Source organism: Syzygium oleosum, unplaced genomic scaffold, assembly GCF_021117445.2.
Source record: "Syzygium oleosum isolate NSW1041296 unplaced genomic scaffold, Sole_v2.1 Sole_v2.01, whole genome shotgun sequence".
Taxonomy (NCBI): domain Eukaryota; kingdom Viridiplantae; phylum Streptophyta; class Magnoliopsida; order Myrtales; family Myrtaceae; genus Syzygium; species Syzygium oleosum.
The window spans coordinates 22,698,188-22,715,972 of NW_026607485.1; the positions used below are offsets into that span (position 1 = coordinate 22,698,188).

Consider the following 17,785-nt stretch of genomic DNA (forward strand, 5'->3'; position numbering starts at 1 on the left):
TGGTAACTCTAATTAAGATGGTAATTTATAATAAAAAGTGGAAAATTTAAGGTATTGCTAAGACATGCAAATAAAATATTAAGAAAAGTAGACAAATTAAAAACACACACATATCTATGTGTGTGTGTGTGTGTTTGTGTGTGTAAGTAACTAAAAAAAAAGTAACTCAAAAGAGAGTTAGTAACCCAAAACTATGTAGTATTTTAATTAATGGGAATAAAGTTGCTAAGTCACATTAGTTTATGTTGGTAATATTTAAAAATTTAATAATTGTAATGCTAACCAAGGCAAATGAAATAGTTCCTCAATAGAAAAGTTGATAAACTGAAAAAGAAAATTAAACTTTAGTAGGTAACTCAAAAGAAAGTCAGTAATTCAAAACTAGTTGGTAATAATATAATTTGAAAAAAGCTGGTAAATCATTCTAATTTGGGTGGGTAAGTTCATATAAGAGTTAGTAAATTCAAAGCGTTAATAAGTTATGTAAATAAAAGTTGGTAAATCAGTACCAAAAGCGCTAATTTTGCTAAGTACAAAAGAAAGGTTGTACTTTCATAAGTATTGGTAAATTATCAATGAGTGAATTGATGAAATTGGATTGACAGAATTTAATCTTGGCGGAAAGAATAGCTCCATGACAACTATTGATGCATGCACATACGTCATATTAACAGAAACACCAACAAAAGATGAGAAACCGCTTTGACTTTTATCAGCAAAGCCCACCGCACGAGAAAAATTACTTCAACGAGCGACCCGAAGATATCAACATTTGCGCTGTCAAGATTCAAATTATGCAATCGAAGGGATGACTTTTATCCAAAAATCACGTGAAGTTTGAGACCCCTTCTTACATGAATATTGAAAGATCAATTGCAATTACGTGTCAAAGAAAAACTTCCTGAATCCTAACACTTTTTCCACTGCTTTTTTTCCCAGGATCTCTTCGTTTATCTGTACTCCCCTCGAAGAAAGACAAAACACACAAACGAGAAACAACAATGGACGAAGTACTGAGTTCAGGACTCAGAATGCCGTTGATCGGTTTGGAACGGCCACAACGCCTCTGCCACCACACAATATCCTGACCTTATCTGGGCGTCATCGAGGTGGGTGTCATTTGTAGCTGTAATCGTTTGTCCTCTCCATGCATGTCCTTGTCCGTCAACGGTGTCTCTCTCTGTGTTTTGTGGATGAACTCGTGTGCGTGTAATAGTCAAAATCATAAGGTTTAGTGGAACCGGCAGCTTCAGCAGCCATACAATTCAAATTGGTGTGTGCTCCTGCATTGCTTTTAGTCTTGTTCTATGTGCACAGCGTAAACGAAAGCTAACTAAAAGAATTGTTTACCTTGTTGCTCTGTTATTTTCATTTCTATTAGTGGTCGGCAAGACTAACCTTACCCAAAAGCGACACTGATATTTCTTATACAATATCTTCCAATCTGTCTCTTTCTGTCCGCCTGCAATAAAGGGCGGACAAATATTTTAGCCACCATTTAATTTTCTTTTTATTTTTTTTTTGGGGGAGGGGGGGGATGGAGAAGCGTATCTAATAAGTAAAAGGAAAATCATGATCCATGAAATACTTAATAATAAGTTTATGACTATTTTGGTAATTTTCTCAATTATCATGTGTTCCTTACTTACATGTATACATATAAAGGTTGCACTGAGATGGGATACATGAGCAAGGGACAACCGTGATAGTGAAGAGCTTCAACAAAGAGAGAATGAAAGAGAGCTTGCAAATCTTAGAATGGGAACTCGGCCAAGAGGATTCGAGCAAGATCAAGCTTCAGATCGCACAGAGAAGAAGATATCATGGTGACATGTTCATTTCCAAGGATGGGCCTTAGAAATCATTGGATGAGGGCTGGGATGGAGATGCTTAGATACCTACATTTGTATAGCTCATTTGATTGAGTGTGACTATACGATGAATTTCTTGCCAATAATCATGATCAATCTATATGAATCGAACCTTGTGTTTTCATTGTCATAATCTCTTCTTTTATATTATGTTATGAAAGTATTGTCCCGACGGCGAGCCTGATGAAGCATCTTATAAGTAGAAAGAAAGTCAAATGTTTTTTTAGTAAACTTAATAAACCTACTAAAACAAAATTGGACAGTTAAATTTTGGTAGGATCCCACTTGAGATTCATCACATGAGATCCAACAAGTTTTAAAGACCAACTTTATCTTAATACATATAAGAGATTTATCAAAAAATTGCACACATGCACGGCCAATTCACTCTAAGGATAAAAAGCTCGTGTAGGTAATAGTCAGTAGAGAAATGATTAAGTGATAGTTTTTAACCTGCTGTGAAATTAATAGCATGTTCTGCACCACAAAAAATAAATAAAAAATAATTATAAATTGTTGTGTGGTCCACTTTTTTAAGAATTTGTAGCTCACAATATACCGATTACTCTCACAGCGGCCCAAAGATTATTATGCTATCAAAGCCCAAGTCAAAATCATAAGATAAGGTTCAATGAATGGCATTTTCGGCAGCCACACACAACTCAATTTGATGTTTTTTTATGGTCAATAACTCAATTCGTGTTTGATTAAAGGTTATATAATCTTACCCAAAAAAGAAGAGGTAGTCCAATGAGAATGCATACATAGAAAAGGCCAAAAAAAAAAACCTTTAGTCAGGATTTATTTCCAATACATATGTATTTGTGGATTTGTATATGTATGGTGTTTTTTTTTTCTGTCAGTAGCTCATACATGCAAAATCAACAAGGAATGACACTTTCGGGTGTATATTATGCAAAGATTCTATCTTGCATTAGTGAGATGAAGTCCGCGTTGATGCATTCAAGATAACTATTCATTGCTCCGAGTCAATTACTTGTTATAGAGACTTTCCATTTTTTTCATATGAAAAAGGGTAAAAGCCAAATACAAAAATTTAACGTCATAAATTTACTATTCCTATTTTAATGGCTAATAAAATATGAAGTAATTCTGTAGGAGGTAATGAAAAGAAACTAGTATCCAAGTGCTTATCGATTCCAAAATTAGTTAGGAGAGCGATTTCCCCAAAAGTTATGTTGCATTTAAACTCAAAATAAGAACGCAGCAGTCTTCTAATATCTTTAAGCAAAGCAGGGCAGCATTGTCAATCATAAACTTTGGGCTAACAAGATCAGTGATGGCTTTAGAGTCAATCTCAATGATGATTTTATGAAAACCAAATTGTTTTGCGAAGTTGATTACCAACCACAAAGCCCAAAGTTCTACTTGTGTCGATGAACATAGTCCTATAAATGCAGTAAAACCACCAAGTCAGTCACCCCCTTCATTTCTAAATAAACCCCCTGCACCAGCAAGTCCTAAGTTACCTTTAGAGGCCCCATGAGTATTTAGTTTAATCCACTCGAAAGGTGGAGGATCCCATCTGACCAAAATTGGAGAAGTGCATAATCCACTTAACATCGAGTTATTCACAGATGAAGCTTTAATGATTTTCTTTATGTATGACCGAATTACTTGTATCAGATTAGAAGGGAAAAGCAAGTTGTCATGGAAAAGTGACTTATTTCTCCATTGCTAAAAAAGCCACACACCAACTCCAAAAATTATGCTCTAATCACAATGGAAATTCGATCGTCCTTTACCAGCGAAATTTGAATTCAACCATTGCGACAAATTCATTGAGAAGAATTCTCCCAAATATTGTTGTGGGACAAACTTAAGCCACATCCTTTGGACAATTGGACAATCCCTTAGAACATGTAAAGTTGTTTTCACATGAGACACATCTCAAGCAATGTGGATTTTCTCCGAAGTTGTGAGACGTTGTCAATTCATTCGTCAACGGTCATTTATGAGCGGCCAGCCAGAAGAAAGTTCTAATAAGTCTTCAATTTGTGCTTGAGTTCATTTTCTTCTGCTGGATATAAATACAACCATTCCTTCTCATGAAACTGTCAAAGAAACCTTTCATCATCTTACACTTCTGATTTCCACGTTCTCTCTCTCTCACGCTCGCAGAACACAGAGCACCAATGTCTGACGTTGTGGTCCCAGAAGTGGTACTGAGCTCTGGCACGAGGATGCCGTTGATCGGGATGGGTGGGGCCATGAGCAATCTGCCGCTGCCGGACGTGCTGACATCCATATACCTCGACGCCATTGAAGTCGGGTACCGCCACTTCGACACAGCAGCATGCTATGGCTCCGAAGAGGCGCTCGGCCGGGCCGTCGCTGAGGCCCTGGACAGAGGGCTCGTCAAGAGCCGCGCCGAGATCTTCATCACCACCAAGCTCTGGTGCACTGACGCTCATCCGGGTCTTGTTCTTCCTGCTCTCAAGAAGTCTCTCCAGTAAGTTTTTGATAATCTGCCTTCCCATCTCTTCCTGTTTATTTTTACTGCTCGGCACTATATAGAGTTATACAAACCGCTAAGTCAGCAATCAACTTTAAAGACCATAAAAGAAGTTCTTTCATACGAAAATTTACACGATAAACATTCATTTTCACTTCGACACATTATTATCAGTTGCATGACATTAGGTTTTTCCAATCTTTCCTCTATATTATTTTTCCGCGTTTTTTAAAGGTTTAGTCATGTTGTATTCATGTTTTTTTGGGCACTTGGTGTGTATTGATTTGTATAGGAGGCTGGGGTTAGAGTATGTGGATCTGTATCTAATCCACTTGCCAATAAGACTGAAGGAAGGAACGGAAGGGTTCGATTTCAAAGGCCAAATGTTGCCGTTTGACATGAAAGGGACATGGGAGGCCATGGAAGAGTGCTCCAATCTGGGCTTGGCCAAGTCCATTGGAGTTAGCAACTTTGGCACCAAGAAGCTCTCTCAACTCCTCATGCATGCCACAATACCTCCTGCTGTTAACCAGGTAAAAGGAAGAATATATGTGTATTAATATTAAATTTTCATCAATTTTTTTAGATTTTTTTTGGGGTAGAATAATATCAAATCAAGATTTTCTTCAAGATTCTTTTTTTTTTTCGTTTGTGGGTTCATCATGTTTAGGTGGAGATGAATGTGGGATGGCAACAAGAGAAGCTGAGGGCGTACTGCAAAGAGAAGGGAATACATGTAAGTGCGTGGTCTCCATTGGGCGCGAATGGAGCTCCTTGGGGTTCATTAGCGGTTGTGGAGAGTCATGTGCTTAAGGAGATTGCTGTCGCCAAAGGAAAGACCGTGGCTCAGGTAATTTCCTTTCTCTATTCACATGTATTAGGTAAGACTCTATTTATAGAGAAGTAGACATGGCTTCCATGGTTACTCAGACTAGGAGATACCGTAATTTGAGCATGAGATTTATTGCATCTGAACCAAGTGCTAACCCAGTCAATTTGAACCCCTGCGAGTTGATTTTCATAATCTCAAAAGAACTATTCTCTCAAAAAGTTAATAGAAATCAAATCTTTACAGAATTGATTTCAACCGTTGATTTGCAAACTACCCCAAATTATAGCTAAATGCATTCGGGTACTTATCGTGACTAATTTGGAGAAAGAAAGTGATATTTTGTCGTTTTAAAAAGGAAGCTTTTACTTTAGAAATTTCCTCACCGGTTATATAGGTAGATCGCAGAAGAAATTACGTTTGCTTATTACATGAGGAGGCAATGTGTAACATCTTCCTCCATGCACGTCCTTGTCGATATGGTCTCTCTTAGGATTAAAAAGCTCGCGTGCATGAATGGTCAAAACCATAAAATGATAATAGGCTTTGTGCACAGCTTCTTCAGCAACCACACAATGCAACTCGTCTTGTGATTCTAGATTAGTGCGGTCTTGCTCTTATGCATTTTTGGACCTATATATTTGAGTGCGATCTAAAAACAATTGAAGATTTAGTTCTTTTTTTTTTCTTTTTCAACTTCCAAATACTACAAGGCTCTTCAACGTTACTTTTTTTTCTTTCTTTCTTTATTAAATGTCATCGTAATTATTATTTTTTTGGTGGCATAACAAAACCAAATCTAAATATATAAGACTGATATTAACGTGACAAAGCATCTCTCTCTCTCTCTCTCTCTCTCTCTCTCTCTCTCTCTCTCTCTCTCTCTCTCTCTCTCTCTCTCTCTCTCTCTCTCTCTCTCTCTCTCTCTCTCTCTCTCTCTCTCTCTCTATCTATTAAAGGAACACCAACTTAAGTCATAATATATTTTTGATGAGAAAGCGCACCTAAATCCCAATCGATGAAGAATACTGGGCTAATTCCATAAATCATATGATTCAATTTTCGATATCTCATGAATATATGTGTGTGTTGTGTAACTCTACATATAAATAATATAGGTTGCGCTGAGGTGGATACATGAGCAAGGGGTTACTGTGATAGTGAAGAGTTTCAACAAGGATAGAATGAAAGAGAACTTGCAAATCATCGATTGGGAACTTAGCCAGGAGGACTCAGACAAGATCAAGCTTCAGATCCCACAAAAAAGAGGATTTTCTGGTGATGTATTCGTTTTCGAAGATGGGCCTTACAAGTTGTTGGATGAGCTCTGGGATGGAGATATTTGAATTAGATCACACATCTGATGATTTATACATGATGATCATGTGTCACACTCTCTGATGATCTGCTGCAGATGATGATGTTCAATAATTGCAGCATTTATTTTGTATTTTCTCATTGCAAATCTATATGAAATCAGCCTTGTGTTTTCACTATAGCAATCTCTTCTCTAACGCTATGTTTGGGATATTAGTAATTAAGGAGGGACTGGGGAAAAAAAGGAAAATTGGACATGGAGAATTATAAGTACAAATGGATATGTGCATATGGAGATAAGTCAAGGTGGTTACCGTTCACCTAATAATGCAGATATCTCATATTGTAGAAAGAAAATTCTCGATGTTGCGGCAATCTTGTGAGGCAAATTACTCTTTACAGTTGAAGCTCGTTTGTTCAGTAAATATTCCCAATAATATAATACTCGGGCAATTTAATAGGTTAAAAGAGAAATGGATTCGAAGCACGGAGCAATGAACTTATTAAAGTTGATTTCGTTAACTTGATACGTGTTTGTTGTTTCGAAAATTGAAATAAATTTAGGAAATTTAGTCAATCGGTCTTAAACCTATTATAAGGAAGCTAGTTCAGCCCTTAACTTTTCAATTCAGCTAATTTAATCCTAAACCTTTACACGAAATTCCAATATACTCATTCCGGTCAATTTTCGTATGGATACTGTTGACATGGCAGTCTAGTCATTTCTGGCTATCCTACATGGCACACCACCACATTAGTGCTTTCTGGCGAAAATTGATCGAAAAGACTACATTAGAATTTCGCGCAAAAGTTTAAGACTAAATTGGCTGAATTAAAAAGTCGAGCGCTGAACCAACATTTTTATAATAGGTTTAAGATCGAATGGACAATTTCCCCGAGTAAATCCCTATTCATAATACTTAATAAGTGTCCTGTGACACTTGTTAATAAAAAGCCCTTCACACTATACCTAACATTGTTCAAGGGATACTAATTACAGGTCCAGACATCCGCCGACTAAGTGGTCTTGGGCGGTGAAACTTTGGTCAGGTCCAAACCAGCCGCCAATGAAGTGGTCTTGAATCTTGACACTTTAAATCGAGCCACAATAAATGTGGGTTTTAATAGGTAAATAGCCTATGGAATTGGCATCGACTGTCGAGATGACACCATATAAAGCAACCAACGAGCTCTCCGAATTTAATTGTATCAAAAGAAGTTTCTTCAGATTGCTGACGATGCATTAATCGATTTGGTAAATTGGCAGAAGATTAATTGCTCATTTCCAATCGGTTAGGTTTTAGCTAAAATCGAGACAGCAAAAAAAGAAACATCTAGAATTAGCTCCTTGTTGTTTGCATGGAAAAACACAGAGCATAAGTTCAACATTTTGGGGTATTTGACCCCAAAAAAATTATGGGAAAGCTCTGGCCATAAAGACAATCCTGGGGTGGTTTCTCGAGTATTATACTTAGATGTCTTCCTCGTATAATTTTAAAAATTATGTGTAATTATAGTACTAGATAAGATCATGTTAAAAGCGTTAAATGCAATAACATTTTAATTAATAATATTTTTCAAAAAATACAGAATAAAAAGGGGTATCCTGAAACTTGTGAACCGATAGATTTTGACTTTCGAGTTTCAGAATGGTTCCAAGAGCCTATAAAGTAGGATTCAAGTTTTGAACATTTGGAATTGACAACAATGAGATATGTTCTAGGTTAGTGCAATTACCTTAGTCAACTTGAACCACACCACTTTTGTTTTTTCGATTGAACAAGTTTCTTTGGACAACTAATTTGACTCTCATTGATCTTAACAAGACAAGTTTATGCAACAAGACAAGTTTATGTATATATACAAAAGTAACAAGCCCAAGTTACACAAAAAAAATCTTTCAATCATGAACAGACCCAACTGTTCAGATACAAATTGAGATAAGAATAATAAAATATTAAGGTACTCAATTCATAAAATCTCATTTTATGTGACTATCATCTCAAACTTTCTTTAGCGCGGCATCTAAATTTCAAGAATTTTACGGATTACTTTTACCTATGTGGACATTATATAAGTACATCATAATTTAGTTCTTTTTTTTTTGGTCAGAAAAAAAAATTATGAGGAAGTTTCGATGAAAACGAGGGCGGCATTGACAAAGTCTGTCTTGCTTACCACGCATAATATTTATCACAAGTTCAAGTCAACTATATCGTATTAAAAAAAAACTTTTCATTTTCTTCTGCTTTATATAAATATTAGTATTCCTTCGAGCAACCTTTGCCTCCACATTTTCTAATCACTATACTTCCACCATCTCTCTCTCTCGCGCGCACACCCCAACACAGAACAGAAGCACAATGGGCGACGTCGTAGTCCCAGAAGTGGCGCTGAGCTCCGGCGAGAGAATGCCACTGATCGGCATGGGCTGCGCAGCGAGCCCTCGGCCGCCGCTGGACGTGTTGACTTCCATATTCCTAGAGGCCATCGAAGCTGGGTACCGCCACTTTGATACTGCGGCGTTGTACGGCACCGAGGAGGCGCTCGGCCGAGCTGTGGCTGAGGCCCTGGACCGCCGGCTCGTCAAGAGCCGCAACCAAATCTTCATCACCACTAAGCTCTGGTGCACAGACGCCCATCCCGGTCTCGTTCTTCCCGCCCTAAAGAACTCTCTCCAGTAAATACATCAATTCGCCTTCTCTCCTCCACTTTTTTTACGATGACACAATAGTCCTGATCACTAAGAATTTTTATGACCGTATAAGAATTTTGTCATGGGAAAACATATATGATAAACATTACTCTTCTTCCTTTGCCAGATTGACTACCTTTCACTTTTATTATGCTGAGAACTACAACAACATAACATGTTTCATCTTGCTGCTTAATCTTTTCCTTTTTTTTTATGGGCGCGTTCATGGGTCTTGATGGTTTTTTTCTTTTTTTATGGCACTTGGTCGATTTAAATAGGAGGCTAGGGTTAGAGTATGTGGATCTGTATCTAATCCACTGGCCAGTGAGACTAAAGGAAGGAACCGAAGGGTTCGATTTCAAGGGCAAGGTTTTGCCATTTGACATCAAGGGCACATGGGAAGCCATGGAAGAGTGCTCCAAGCTGGGCTTAGCCAAATCCATTGGAGTCAGCAATTTTGGCACCAAGAAGCTCTCTGATCTCCTCTTGCACGCCACTATCCCTCCTGCTGTTAATCAGGCAATTAGAAGAATATACTATATCTAATCTCTTCATTAATGGTATAAACACAGATTTTTTTAGGAAAGACGACAGAGTAATATTTTTTATTTGATGGGATAACCATGGTTTAGGTGGAGATGAATGTGGCATGGCAACAAGAGAAGCTGATAGGATATTGCAAAGAGAAGGGAATACAGGTGAGCGCATGGTCCCCTTTGGGAGCGAATGGAGCTGCTTGGGGAACATTAGCGGTTGTGGAGAGTCCTGTGCTCAAGGAGATTGCTATTGCCAGAGGCAAGACCGTGGCTCAGGTACTATATTCACTTCTCTTCTTGAGTTTTTTTTTCCTCCTATTTTGGTGTAATTCTTGGGGGGAAAGAGATCATTGATTGAGTAGATGGAATCAAAGAAAAATTAAGATTTTTGTCATTTTCAGGAAAGCATAATTTAGAAGCACTTTCCTCAGAAATTGCATAGCAAAGGCAGCCGATGACGGTACTTTGTAGCTCTAACCTTTTGTCCCCTCCATGCATGTCCCTGTCAGTCGACTAGGTGTCTCTCTACGAATTAATCGTAGAAAGAAACTTGTGGTTGCGTAATAGCCGGAACCACAAGACAAAATTTTGGTGAACACGCAACTTCAGCAGCCATACAATACAATTTCTTGTGCGCTTCTAGATTTCTTTTAGTCTTGTTGTTTTGTGCTTTCCGGATGACTTTTCTTAAAGATCGAGTCATATCGAAAACGAAAGCTAAGCGAAAGAATTCTTTAATAGGGCGCATCTTCTGGGGATTAAAAATTTTGACGGCAATCCTCAGTTGCCAACTTTCGGGGTTAAAAAATAATTTGTTGACTTATATTCACCCTGTTCTTCCACATGTCGCTCATTTCTCCCATTGCTATCCGTATAAAACAGTGCTATAGATCAAGTACCAACATACGATAAGGTTTTAATGATTGTTTGGTGGAATTATAGAAAAAGAACTCATAGTTGGTCTAGCAACATTGCTAACCCCTACCTTAAGACAAGATTGAAATTACCATTACAAGACATCTTCCAATCTCTCTTTCTATCCACGTGCAATTAAGGGAGGATAATCACAATTTATCCCATATGATAAGTAATAGGATAATCACGATTTATGAAATACTCAACTAATTTCACGGATCACGTTATTTGCTTTTCCTTATCTCCAATTTGTGTATTATACCTTATATACATGCATACATATAAAGGTTGCACTGAGATGGATATATGAGCAAGGGGCATGCGTGATAGTGAAGAGCTTCAACAAAGAGAGAATGAAAGAGAACCTGCAAATCTTAGAATGGGGACTTAGCCAAGAGGATTTGGACAAGATCAAGCTTCAGATTCCACAGAAAAGAGGATGTCCTAATGACATGTTCATTTCTGAGGATGGGCCTTACAAATCACTTGATGAGCTCTGGGATGGGGATGCTTGAATACCTACATTCTTATAGTTTATATGATTGAGTGTAACTCTATGATGATCTCTGATCGATGATAATCGATCTATATGAATCGAACATTGCATTTTCATTATCACAATCTCCTCTTTCACACTATATTCTTGAATATATCGCGCTAACAAAGAGTCGTGTATTTTTTCAATTTCAGATCAGAAGCTTAGTTTGGAATTTTCGTACATTCATTTTTGCAAGCGATACAAGCAATCATTTTTAGGAAAATATTTTCATAATCATCAATTTTTCACGAAACAAATGGAGCTTAATCTTGAAAATCTCATTTGTGTGATTACAATCTCTAGCTCTCAATATTACCTTGGATTGCCTATGTGGACAATAAATAAGACATCGTAATTTAGTTCAGTAAGGCACAAAAAACTTGGATTTTCATGTGATTATAATTTCCTTACACTTCTTAGTACATAACTAAGGTCACTATACTTGCTTGTGGCCAAAATTTGAAGGATTTATATTTAGTATGAAAAAAAAAATTGTTCTTTCATTTTTGTAGACGATACTTTTAGGAAAATATTTTCCTAATCATCAATTTTCCATGAAATAAACGTAGCCTTAGTTCTGAAAATCTCATTTTTGTGTGAGTACGATGTCTAGCTCTCATTATTACCTCGAATTGCCTATGTCACGCCCCGAACCCCATCGAGCTCGCGACATCCCCTGCTCCGGTCGAAATGATGCGACGTCCCAGGAACGTCGCCGACCCAACCCAAACATCAGAGCCACATGCGGAAGCGAATAACAAAACCCCGGACAAATAATGACGACAACGGGGTAGAACAACAGAACAATCCAGCAACCACATATTCATACAACACCAAATATACAAACATCATATTACAGGCATAATTAACAAACTAGCATCCGAAATCACTATCAACAAAATATCAGGGTCTGGTTAACTTAACTTCCCTATGGGTCAACCCGATTTACACAACCCCCAAAAATCTTAAGGAACAACCTAAGGATCGCCCTCCTCCAGTCTGCTTCTGAATCTCTGGCTCGAATCTCTGGAACTCACCTGCAGCTCCACTGGGCACCAACAGTAGCTCCCCGGACTTCCAAAAAGAAAAGGCGCACTTCCCGGGTTTAGGGCCGGGGGTCTGAAAGTGGCGGTTATACAACCGTGAGACGAATCTCAATAAGTGTACAACCCCAAACCCCACGTAGGCACTCACGCACCGCTGCACGAAAACACACATAACACACAACGATCGGCCAAACTAACAATCACATGCGACCTTACCTGGAATCCATCACGCACGTTCCTGCACGTTAGACAATAACACAGCCAACACATCACAGCAAGGAATCACAGACGCGCGCGTGCCTCAATTATAAGACAGAAACCACTTGGGCACGTCCCATACCGTGCCTAGCAGTTTCTACCCCATAATTAAGCATCACATCACGCGATACAAACACACTCGCACGCTACTCACACCATGCGTCACTTTCCACAATCCTCTCGCTTGTCTTGCCAAATCCCACTCATTCTCAACCTTTCCACCACTACCGCGCCCGCGTAAAACGCATCAGGCCAACGGTCTTCTGACCTCGTCAGGCATCATCACCCCGTCGGGCCGGGCATCGTCACCTCGTCAGGGACGGCATCATCCCCCGCGTAAACGTACACGCCTCGGGACGGAATCCTACACACACTTTCCTTCTACCGCGCCGCGTAAAACGCATCGAGCCAACGGTCTTCGACCACGTCGAGGCATCGACACCCCGTCAGGCCAGGCATCGTCACCTCGTCAGGGACGGCATCGTCTCGCGTAAACGAACACGCCTCAGGACGGATCCTTTCCAACCAATCCCACATTTCCAAACCTTCGTTCCACACTCTCCACACGTACCACGCCACCACACAAACACACTGCCAAACATACACACTTCACACACATTCCATAATTTCGCATTCTCGTCACACGAACACGCACCATTTAACCACACGCTTTCGGCACGCGAATTCAATGCACATTCACATCACCATATCACCACACTTCACGGCTACATAAACACGGCACGCCACCACACCACATTCAGCCCAATGCACAAACCAAATCAGCCCACAACGATTTCCAAGCCAACCAACAAGCACAATCACACAACCACGCACAAATTTCCATTCAAGGCACAATCCCATTAATTAATCGCACAAATTAATTCCGATCAAACCCCAACATCACAGCCCTAATCCAAGCTCCCTAAACCTCAAAATTCTTCGCCTAATCAGTCCGCAACCACCAAATAATCAGTCACTCAAATCAGTCCCGAACAGCCCCTAAAACAGTCACAAATCGCCTAAACCGGGTCCTAAACGAGTCTAGAAATACCCGAGCTCCTAGGTAGTTTTTGGGGGAGACACTTACCCAAAAAGGCGAGACGAACGGGGCCGGAACGGGCCGGACAGCCGGCAAAGAAGCATCGCCGGCGATGTACGGACGGCGTGAATAAGTGATCCCCGTACGACGGTGAACAGTACTTCCGTACGGACACCGTACGGACAGGCGGGGACGGTGGCCACGCGAGTGCCGGTGGCAGCCGCGGCTCGACGGTCCGGCGTGAAAAGTGATCCGTACGGACGGTGAAGCAACGATCCGTACGTACATCGTACGGATCGTGGCCGGCGTCTGGCGACGCACGCGAGGCCGGACGGCCGGGTGTCGACGGAACAGCGATCGGAACTCCGGCGATCTTGTTTGCAGGCCGGGAAAGAGAAAAACAGATAAACAAGGCTGTTTTGGACAAAAACTGGGGCTATGGTGGCTGCACAGAGGTGGAAATGGTTGCTGGTGATGTTGGCTTGGTGACGGCAAGACCAGGCTGGTACTATTCCGGCGTGAACGATCGAAAATGGCGAAACGGGACTGCAGAAACGTGAAGAAGAAGAGGAAAATTCTGGGGAAAAAATGGCTGAATGGGTCTGCACGAGAGAGAGAGAGAGAGAAGACTATCTAGTCAAATGGGTCAAAGATAGCTTAGTGGGATCCAAGTGTCACAATCTAGGCCCATTGGACAATTTTGCCCCTAATCCAAGGGCCCAAATTTGATCCAATCCAATAATTTAGGGGTGAAATGGTCTTTTGTCCCTAACCATGGTTGACCAGACCTGGTTTAGCCTTAACTCACCTTGGTTAATCCCAAAATTAAATCCAATTTTCGGAATTAATCAAAAATGGCCTAGGGGCATTTTCGTAATTTTCCGATCCCGAACCGAAATTCCAATTTTCGCACATACGTGTTCCATATGTGCGTGGCCAACATAATATGGCGTCGGAATCGCGAAATTCATCGCGCAAGCCCTCGAAAATCCACGTCAAAGTCTCGGGAATAAAATAATATTATTTTTCCAATTTTTGGCCAAAACCACTCTGAATGTGCGTGGCCACCCCAAAATGACCTTGTCCGCGAAAAATAACCTCAAACGGCCTCAAAATCCAATATCGTTGTCCACAGGGGCAAAATCGTAATTTTTCCGGTCCCAGACCGAAATCCATTTTTTTGCAGAAATGGGTGGCCCCAAGGTTGGCCAAGCCAAAAACGTCATCGGCCGTCCAAAATTGTCACTTTCAAAATTCTCGATTCCCGGGCCCGAATTCCAAGAAATGACTAAAATCGAGCAATCGCAACTTTAGCTTATCTCTGGCTAACGGGTGGCTCTCTGGAATTACGCGCTCTCGACCCATGACCGACACTAAGTCAAATCACGTTTAAGTTTACTCCACCCGGGACGACCTCGGTTGTCATATAATTGCGAGGGTCTGTCGCTAGTTCTCTTCGGACACGATCAATCAAGTAGACCGGTCTCAGTTGGCTCAAAACATTCCCTCGTCAATCCATATGGTCGAAGATCGAACCCAGGTCGAGTTCTTTGGTCGTGCGAACTCAATCCCGTAACGGCCCTACCCCTAAAGTTAGCATCCCGTGAATGCGCATTTCCGGGTGAGATCTCACTATAAGTGCATTGATCAAATTCACTTCCTAAATCCCGGGAAAAGGATCGAAAATTCAGACTGTTACAGCCTACGTGGACAATATATAATCACATCGTGATTTATGTGTTTGTTTGAGGGAAAGTGTTTTTCGGGAATTCGTTTTCCGGACTTTCACCTATTTTGTTCGCCGAAAATGTTTAGTTAACCGAAAACACTTTCCAGTCAAGGAAAATATTCATGTATAAAATTAGGAAAGTGAATTTCCTGATCTAAGAGGATGAAAACACTTTCCATAATTGCTCATGTTGAATTTGTTAGTTTTTAATTTTATTCTTTTTCTTTTTCTTTTTCTTTTTCTTTTTCTTTTTCTTTTTCTTTTTCTTTTTCTTTTTTCTTTTCTTTCTTTTTTTCTTTTCTTTTTCTTATTTCTTTTTGTTCTTCCTTTCTTTTTTTCCTTCTTCCTCCCTCTGTGCGAAACAAATGCATTTTGAATCAGATCGCAAATAAAAAGGATTCGACCGTTCATTTGAAAACTACCATAAATTAACGCAAAAACTCATTTGGGTATGGCTAGTTACAAGGTAACTAAATTGGGAAAAGCAATAAACGTTGTGTCATGTGAAACTAAGTTTTAGTTTAGAAATTCCTCTTCGGGTGTATAAGTGAATGGGGGGAGAAAGTGCATTTGCTTATTACATGAGAAGGCAATGTGTACTAATTTCCTCCATGCACGTCATTGTCAAGTTAGTCTCTCTGAGGATTAAAAGTTTGTGTGCGTGTCCCAGCGAAAACCATATAGAGATAACAGGTTGTGTACGGCTCCTTCAGCAGCCTCACAATGCAATTCGTCTTGTGATTCTAGATTTGCGTGGTCCCGCTCCTACGTATTTTTGAACCTAAATATTTGAATGCGATCCGAAAGCAACATTGATTAGAGCAAATCTTCTATTAATTAAGAACATTAGCAGCAGTTGTTGTTCTTCGATTTTGGATGGTAATTAAAGTTCTTAAATTTTGTCGGCGTGACAATACCCTATCTAAATATATAAGTCCGACATTATCGATACGAAGCATCTCTCTCTATATTAGTGCATTAAAGGAATAACAACTTTAATCATCATATGGTTTTGACGAAAAGGCCCCACCTAAATATAGAAATCCCAATCCAAGAATAATACTCAGGTAATCTCATAAATCACATTATTCATTCTGATGTGTCTCTAATTTTATGTATCATAGGTTGCACTGAGGTGGATATATGAGCAAGGGGCAAGGGTGATAGTCAAGAGCTTCAACAAAGAGAGAATGAAAGAGAACGTACAATTCTTGGACTGGGGACTTAGCCAAGAGGACTTGGACAAGATCAAGCTTCAAATCCCACAGAGAAGAGGATATTCTAGCGATGTGTTCGTTTTCGAAGATGGACCTTACAAGTCGTTGGATGAGCTATGGGATGGTGACCCTTGAACTCGGATCGCATGTTTATAATTTGTATACGACGGTCCAATGCAACTCTATGATAATCTCTCCTGCTTGTCGACGATGATTAACTACTACTTTCATTCGTTCCGTGTTGCAGTATGTATGCACCGGACATTGTGTTTACACTGCCATAATCTCTTCCCTTACCCTTTGTCTGGGAAAATGGTGATTAGGGAGGGAAGGGAATTAATTTTTCCTTTTCATGTCACGCCCCGGACCCCAACAAGCTCGCGACACCCCTTCAACGGTCGTATTGAACGCGACGTCCCAGGATGCGTCGCCGACCCCAAACGAAACACCCAACGATAAAGGCAAATGGAAGCGAATTTAAAACAGCCCGGACAATAAAATATGACAAAAGGGATAGCACAAAACAATAATTCTAAATACACAACATCAAAAGGGAACATTGGTTGGATATCCTACTTCGCTATACAAAGGAGGGGCACATAAAATATAGGGTAACTTGACCTGTCCTCCACTCCCGAGGTACCCTGGTGGCGTCTCCAATCAATCACGGTCGCGGATCTGAAAGTGGTTATATAATAACCGTGAGAACGAGTCTCAATAAGCAACACCATAAACCCTACAAAGGCCAATACGTACCCAAACAAGTCGTACAAACAATCTAACCAACAACTTAACGAGCTCACAACAATGTACTTACCTTTGCCATCAGAACGCGTACTAACTCTGCACGTTAGTCAAATCGCGACAAGACAATAATACTAACTCAATAACATATCACAATCAATCAAACGCCAACCACACTGGCACTTAATCAATCCCACCAATTCAATCACACGTTCAATCAGCCAGTCCAATCAGTTCAATCAATTCAATCACACTCAACTCGCATGCGTGGTCGAACAACTTTCCACGACCTCCCAGGTCCTTTCACACTGCCTGCGCCACTGCGCCTCAGGCCCAATCTCACAACCCGCGCTACTGCGCCTCAGGCTCAACCCTCAGATCAAGCCGGACTCGATCCCGCATAACCACGCCTCAGGACATTTTTCCCCTTCCAATGACCAGCGTAACCTACGCCTCAGGTCTGGTCATGCCTTTCTCGCCACACCCGCGTAATCATGCCTCAGGTTGGCAGCCCTCCGATCAATCCGGGCTTTTCTCATACACATGCACCACAACACAATTCATCATTCTCACAA

General features: G+C 40.3%; 2 protein-coding genes across 3 annotated transcripts; both read left to right on the plus strand.

Annotated features, from left to right (window-relative positions):
* Positions 1-3,926: 3,926 nt before the first annotated feature.
* On the plus strand, positions 3,927-6,674 carry LOC130138532 (methylecgonone reductase-like). Its single transcript, XM_056312791.1, has 4 exons — positions 3,927-4,344; positions 4,640-4,880; positions 5,018-5,197; positions 6,295-6,674. Exons 1-4 carry the CDS (start codon positions 4,028-4,030, stop codon positions 6,520-6,522), a joined length of 966 nt encoding a protein of 321 aa, XP_056168766.1. The 5' UTR covers positions 3,927-4,027; the 3' UTR covers positions 6,523-6,674.
* Positions 6,675-8,764: 2,090 nt separating this feature from the next.
* Positions 8,765-16,616, plus strand: LOC130138529 (protein REDOX 2-like). 2 transcript variants are annotated; one of them, XM_056312782.1, is made up of 4 exons: positions 8,765-9,173; positions 9,467-9,707; positions 9,821-10,000; positions 16,374-16,616. In XM_056312782.1, the coding sequence occupies exons 1-4, from the start codon at positions 8,857-8,859 to the stop codon at positions 16,599-16,601; spliced, it is 966 nt and encodes a 321-aa protein (XP_056168757.1). In that variant the 5' UTR covers positions 8,765-8,856; the 3' UTR covers positions 16,602-16,616. The 2 variants fall into 2 exon arrangements, with proteins under 2 accessions (XP_056168757.1, XP_056168754.1); XM_056312779.1 differs by lacking the exon at positions 16,374-16,616 and adding an exon at positions 10,927-11,254 and having other exon boundaries at positions 8,766-9,173.
* The last annotated feature ends 1,169 nt before the right edge of the window (positions 16,617-17,785 follow it).

What these genes read in the sequence shown, in the direction of transcription:
- LOC130138529 (XM_056312782.1), top strand. Translation starts at nt 8,857, where the DNA reads ATGGGCGACGTCGTAGTCCCAGAAGTGGCGCTGAGCTCCGGCGAGAGA. An exon ending in GCCCTAAAGAACTCTCTCCA is followed by an intron (nt 9,174 to 9,466) that starts GTAAATACATCA and finishes CGATTTAAATAG; the next exon opens with GAGGCTAGGGTTAGAGTATG. An exon ending in TCCCTCCTGCTGTTAATCAG is followed by an intron (nt 9,708 to 9,820) that starts GCAATTAGAAGA and finishes ACCATGGTTTAG; the next exon opens with GTGGAGATGAATGTGGCATG.
- LOC130138532 (XM_056312791.1), top strand. Translation starts at nt 4,028, where the DNA reads ATGTCTGACGTTGTGGTCCCAGAAGTGGTACTGAGCTCTGGCACGAGG. An exon ending in GCTCTCAAGAAGTCTCTCCA is followed by an intron (nt 4,345 to 4,639) that starts GTAAGTTTTTGA and finishes TGATTTGTATAG; the next exon opens with GAGGCTGGGGTTAGAGTATG. An exon ending in AAGGAAAGACCGTGGCTCAG is followed by an intron (nt 5,198 to 6,294) that starts GTAATTTCCTTT and finishes TAAATAATATAG; the next exon opens with GTTGCGCTGAGGTGGATACA.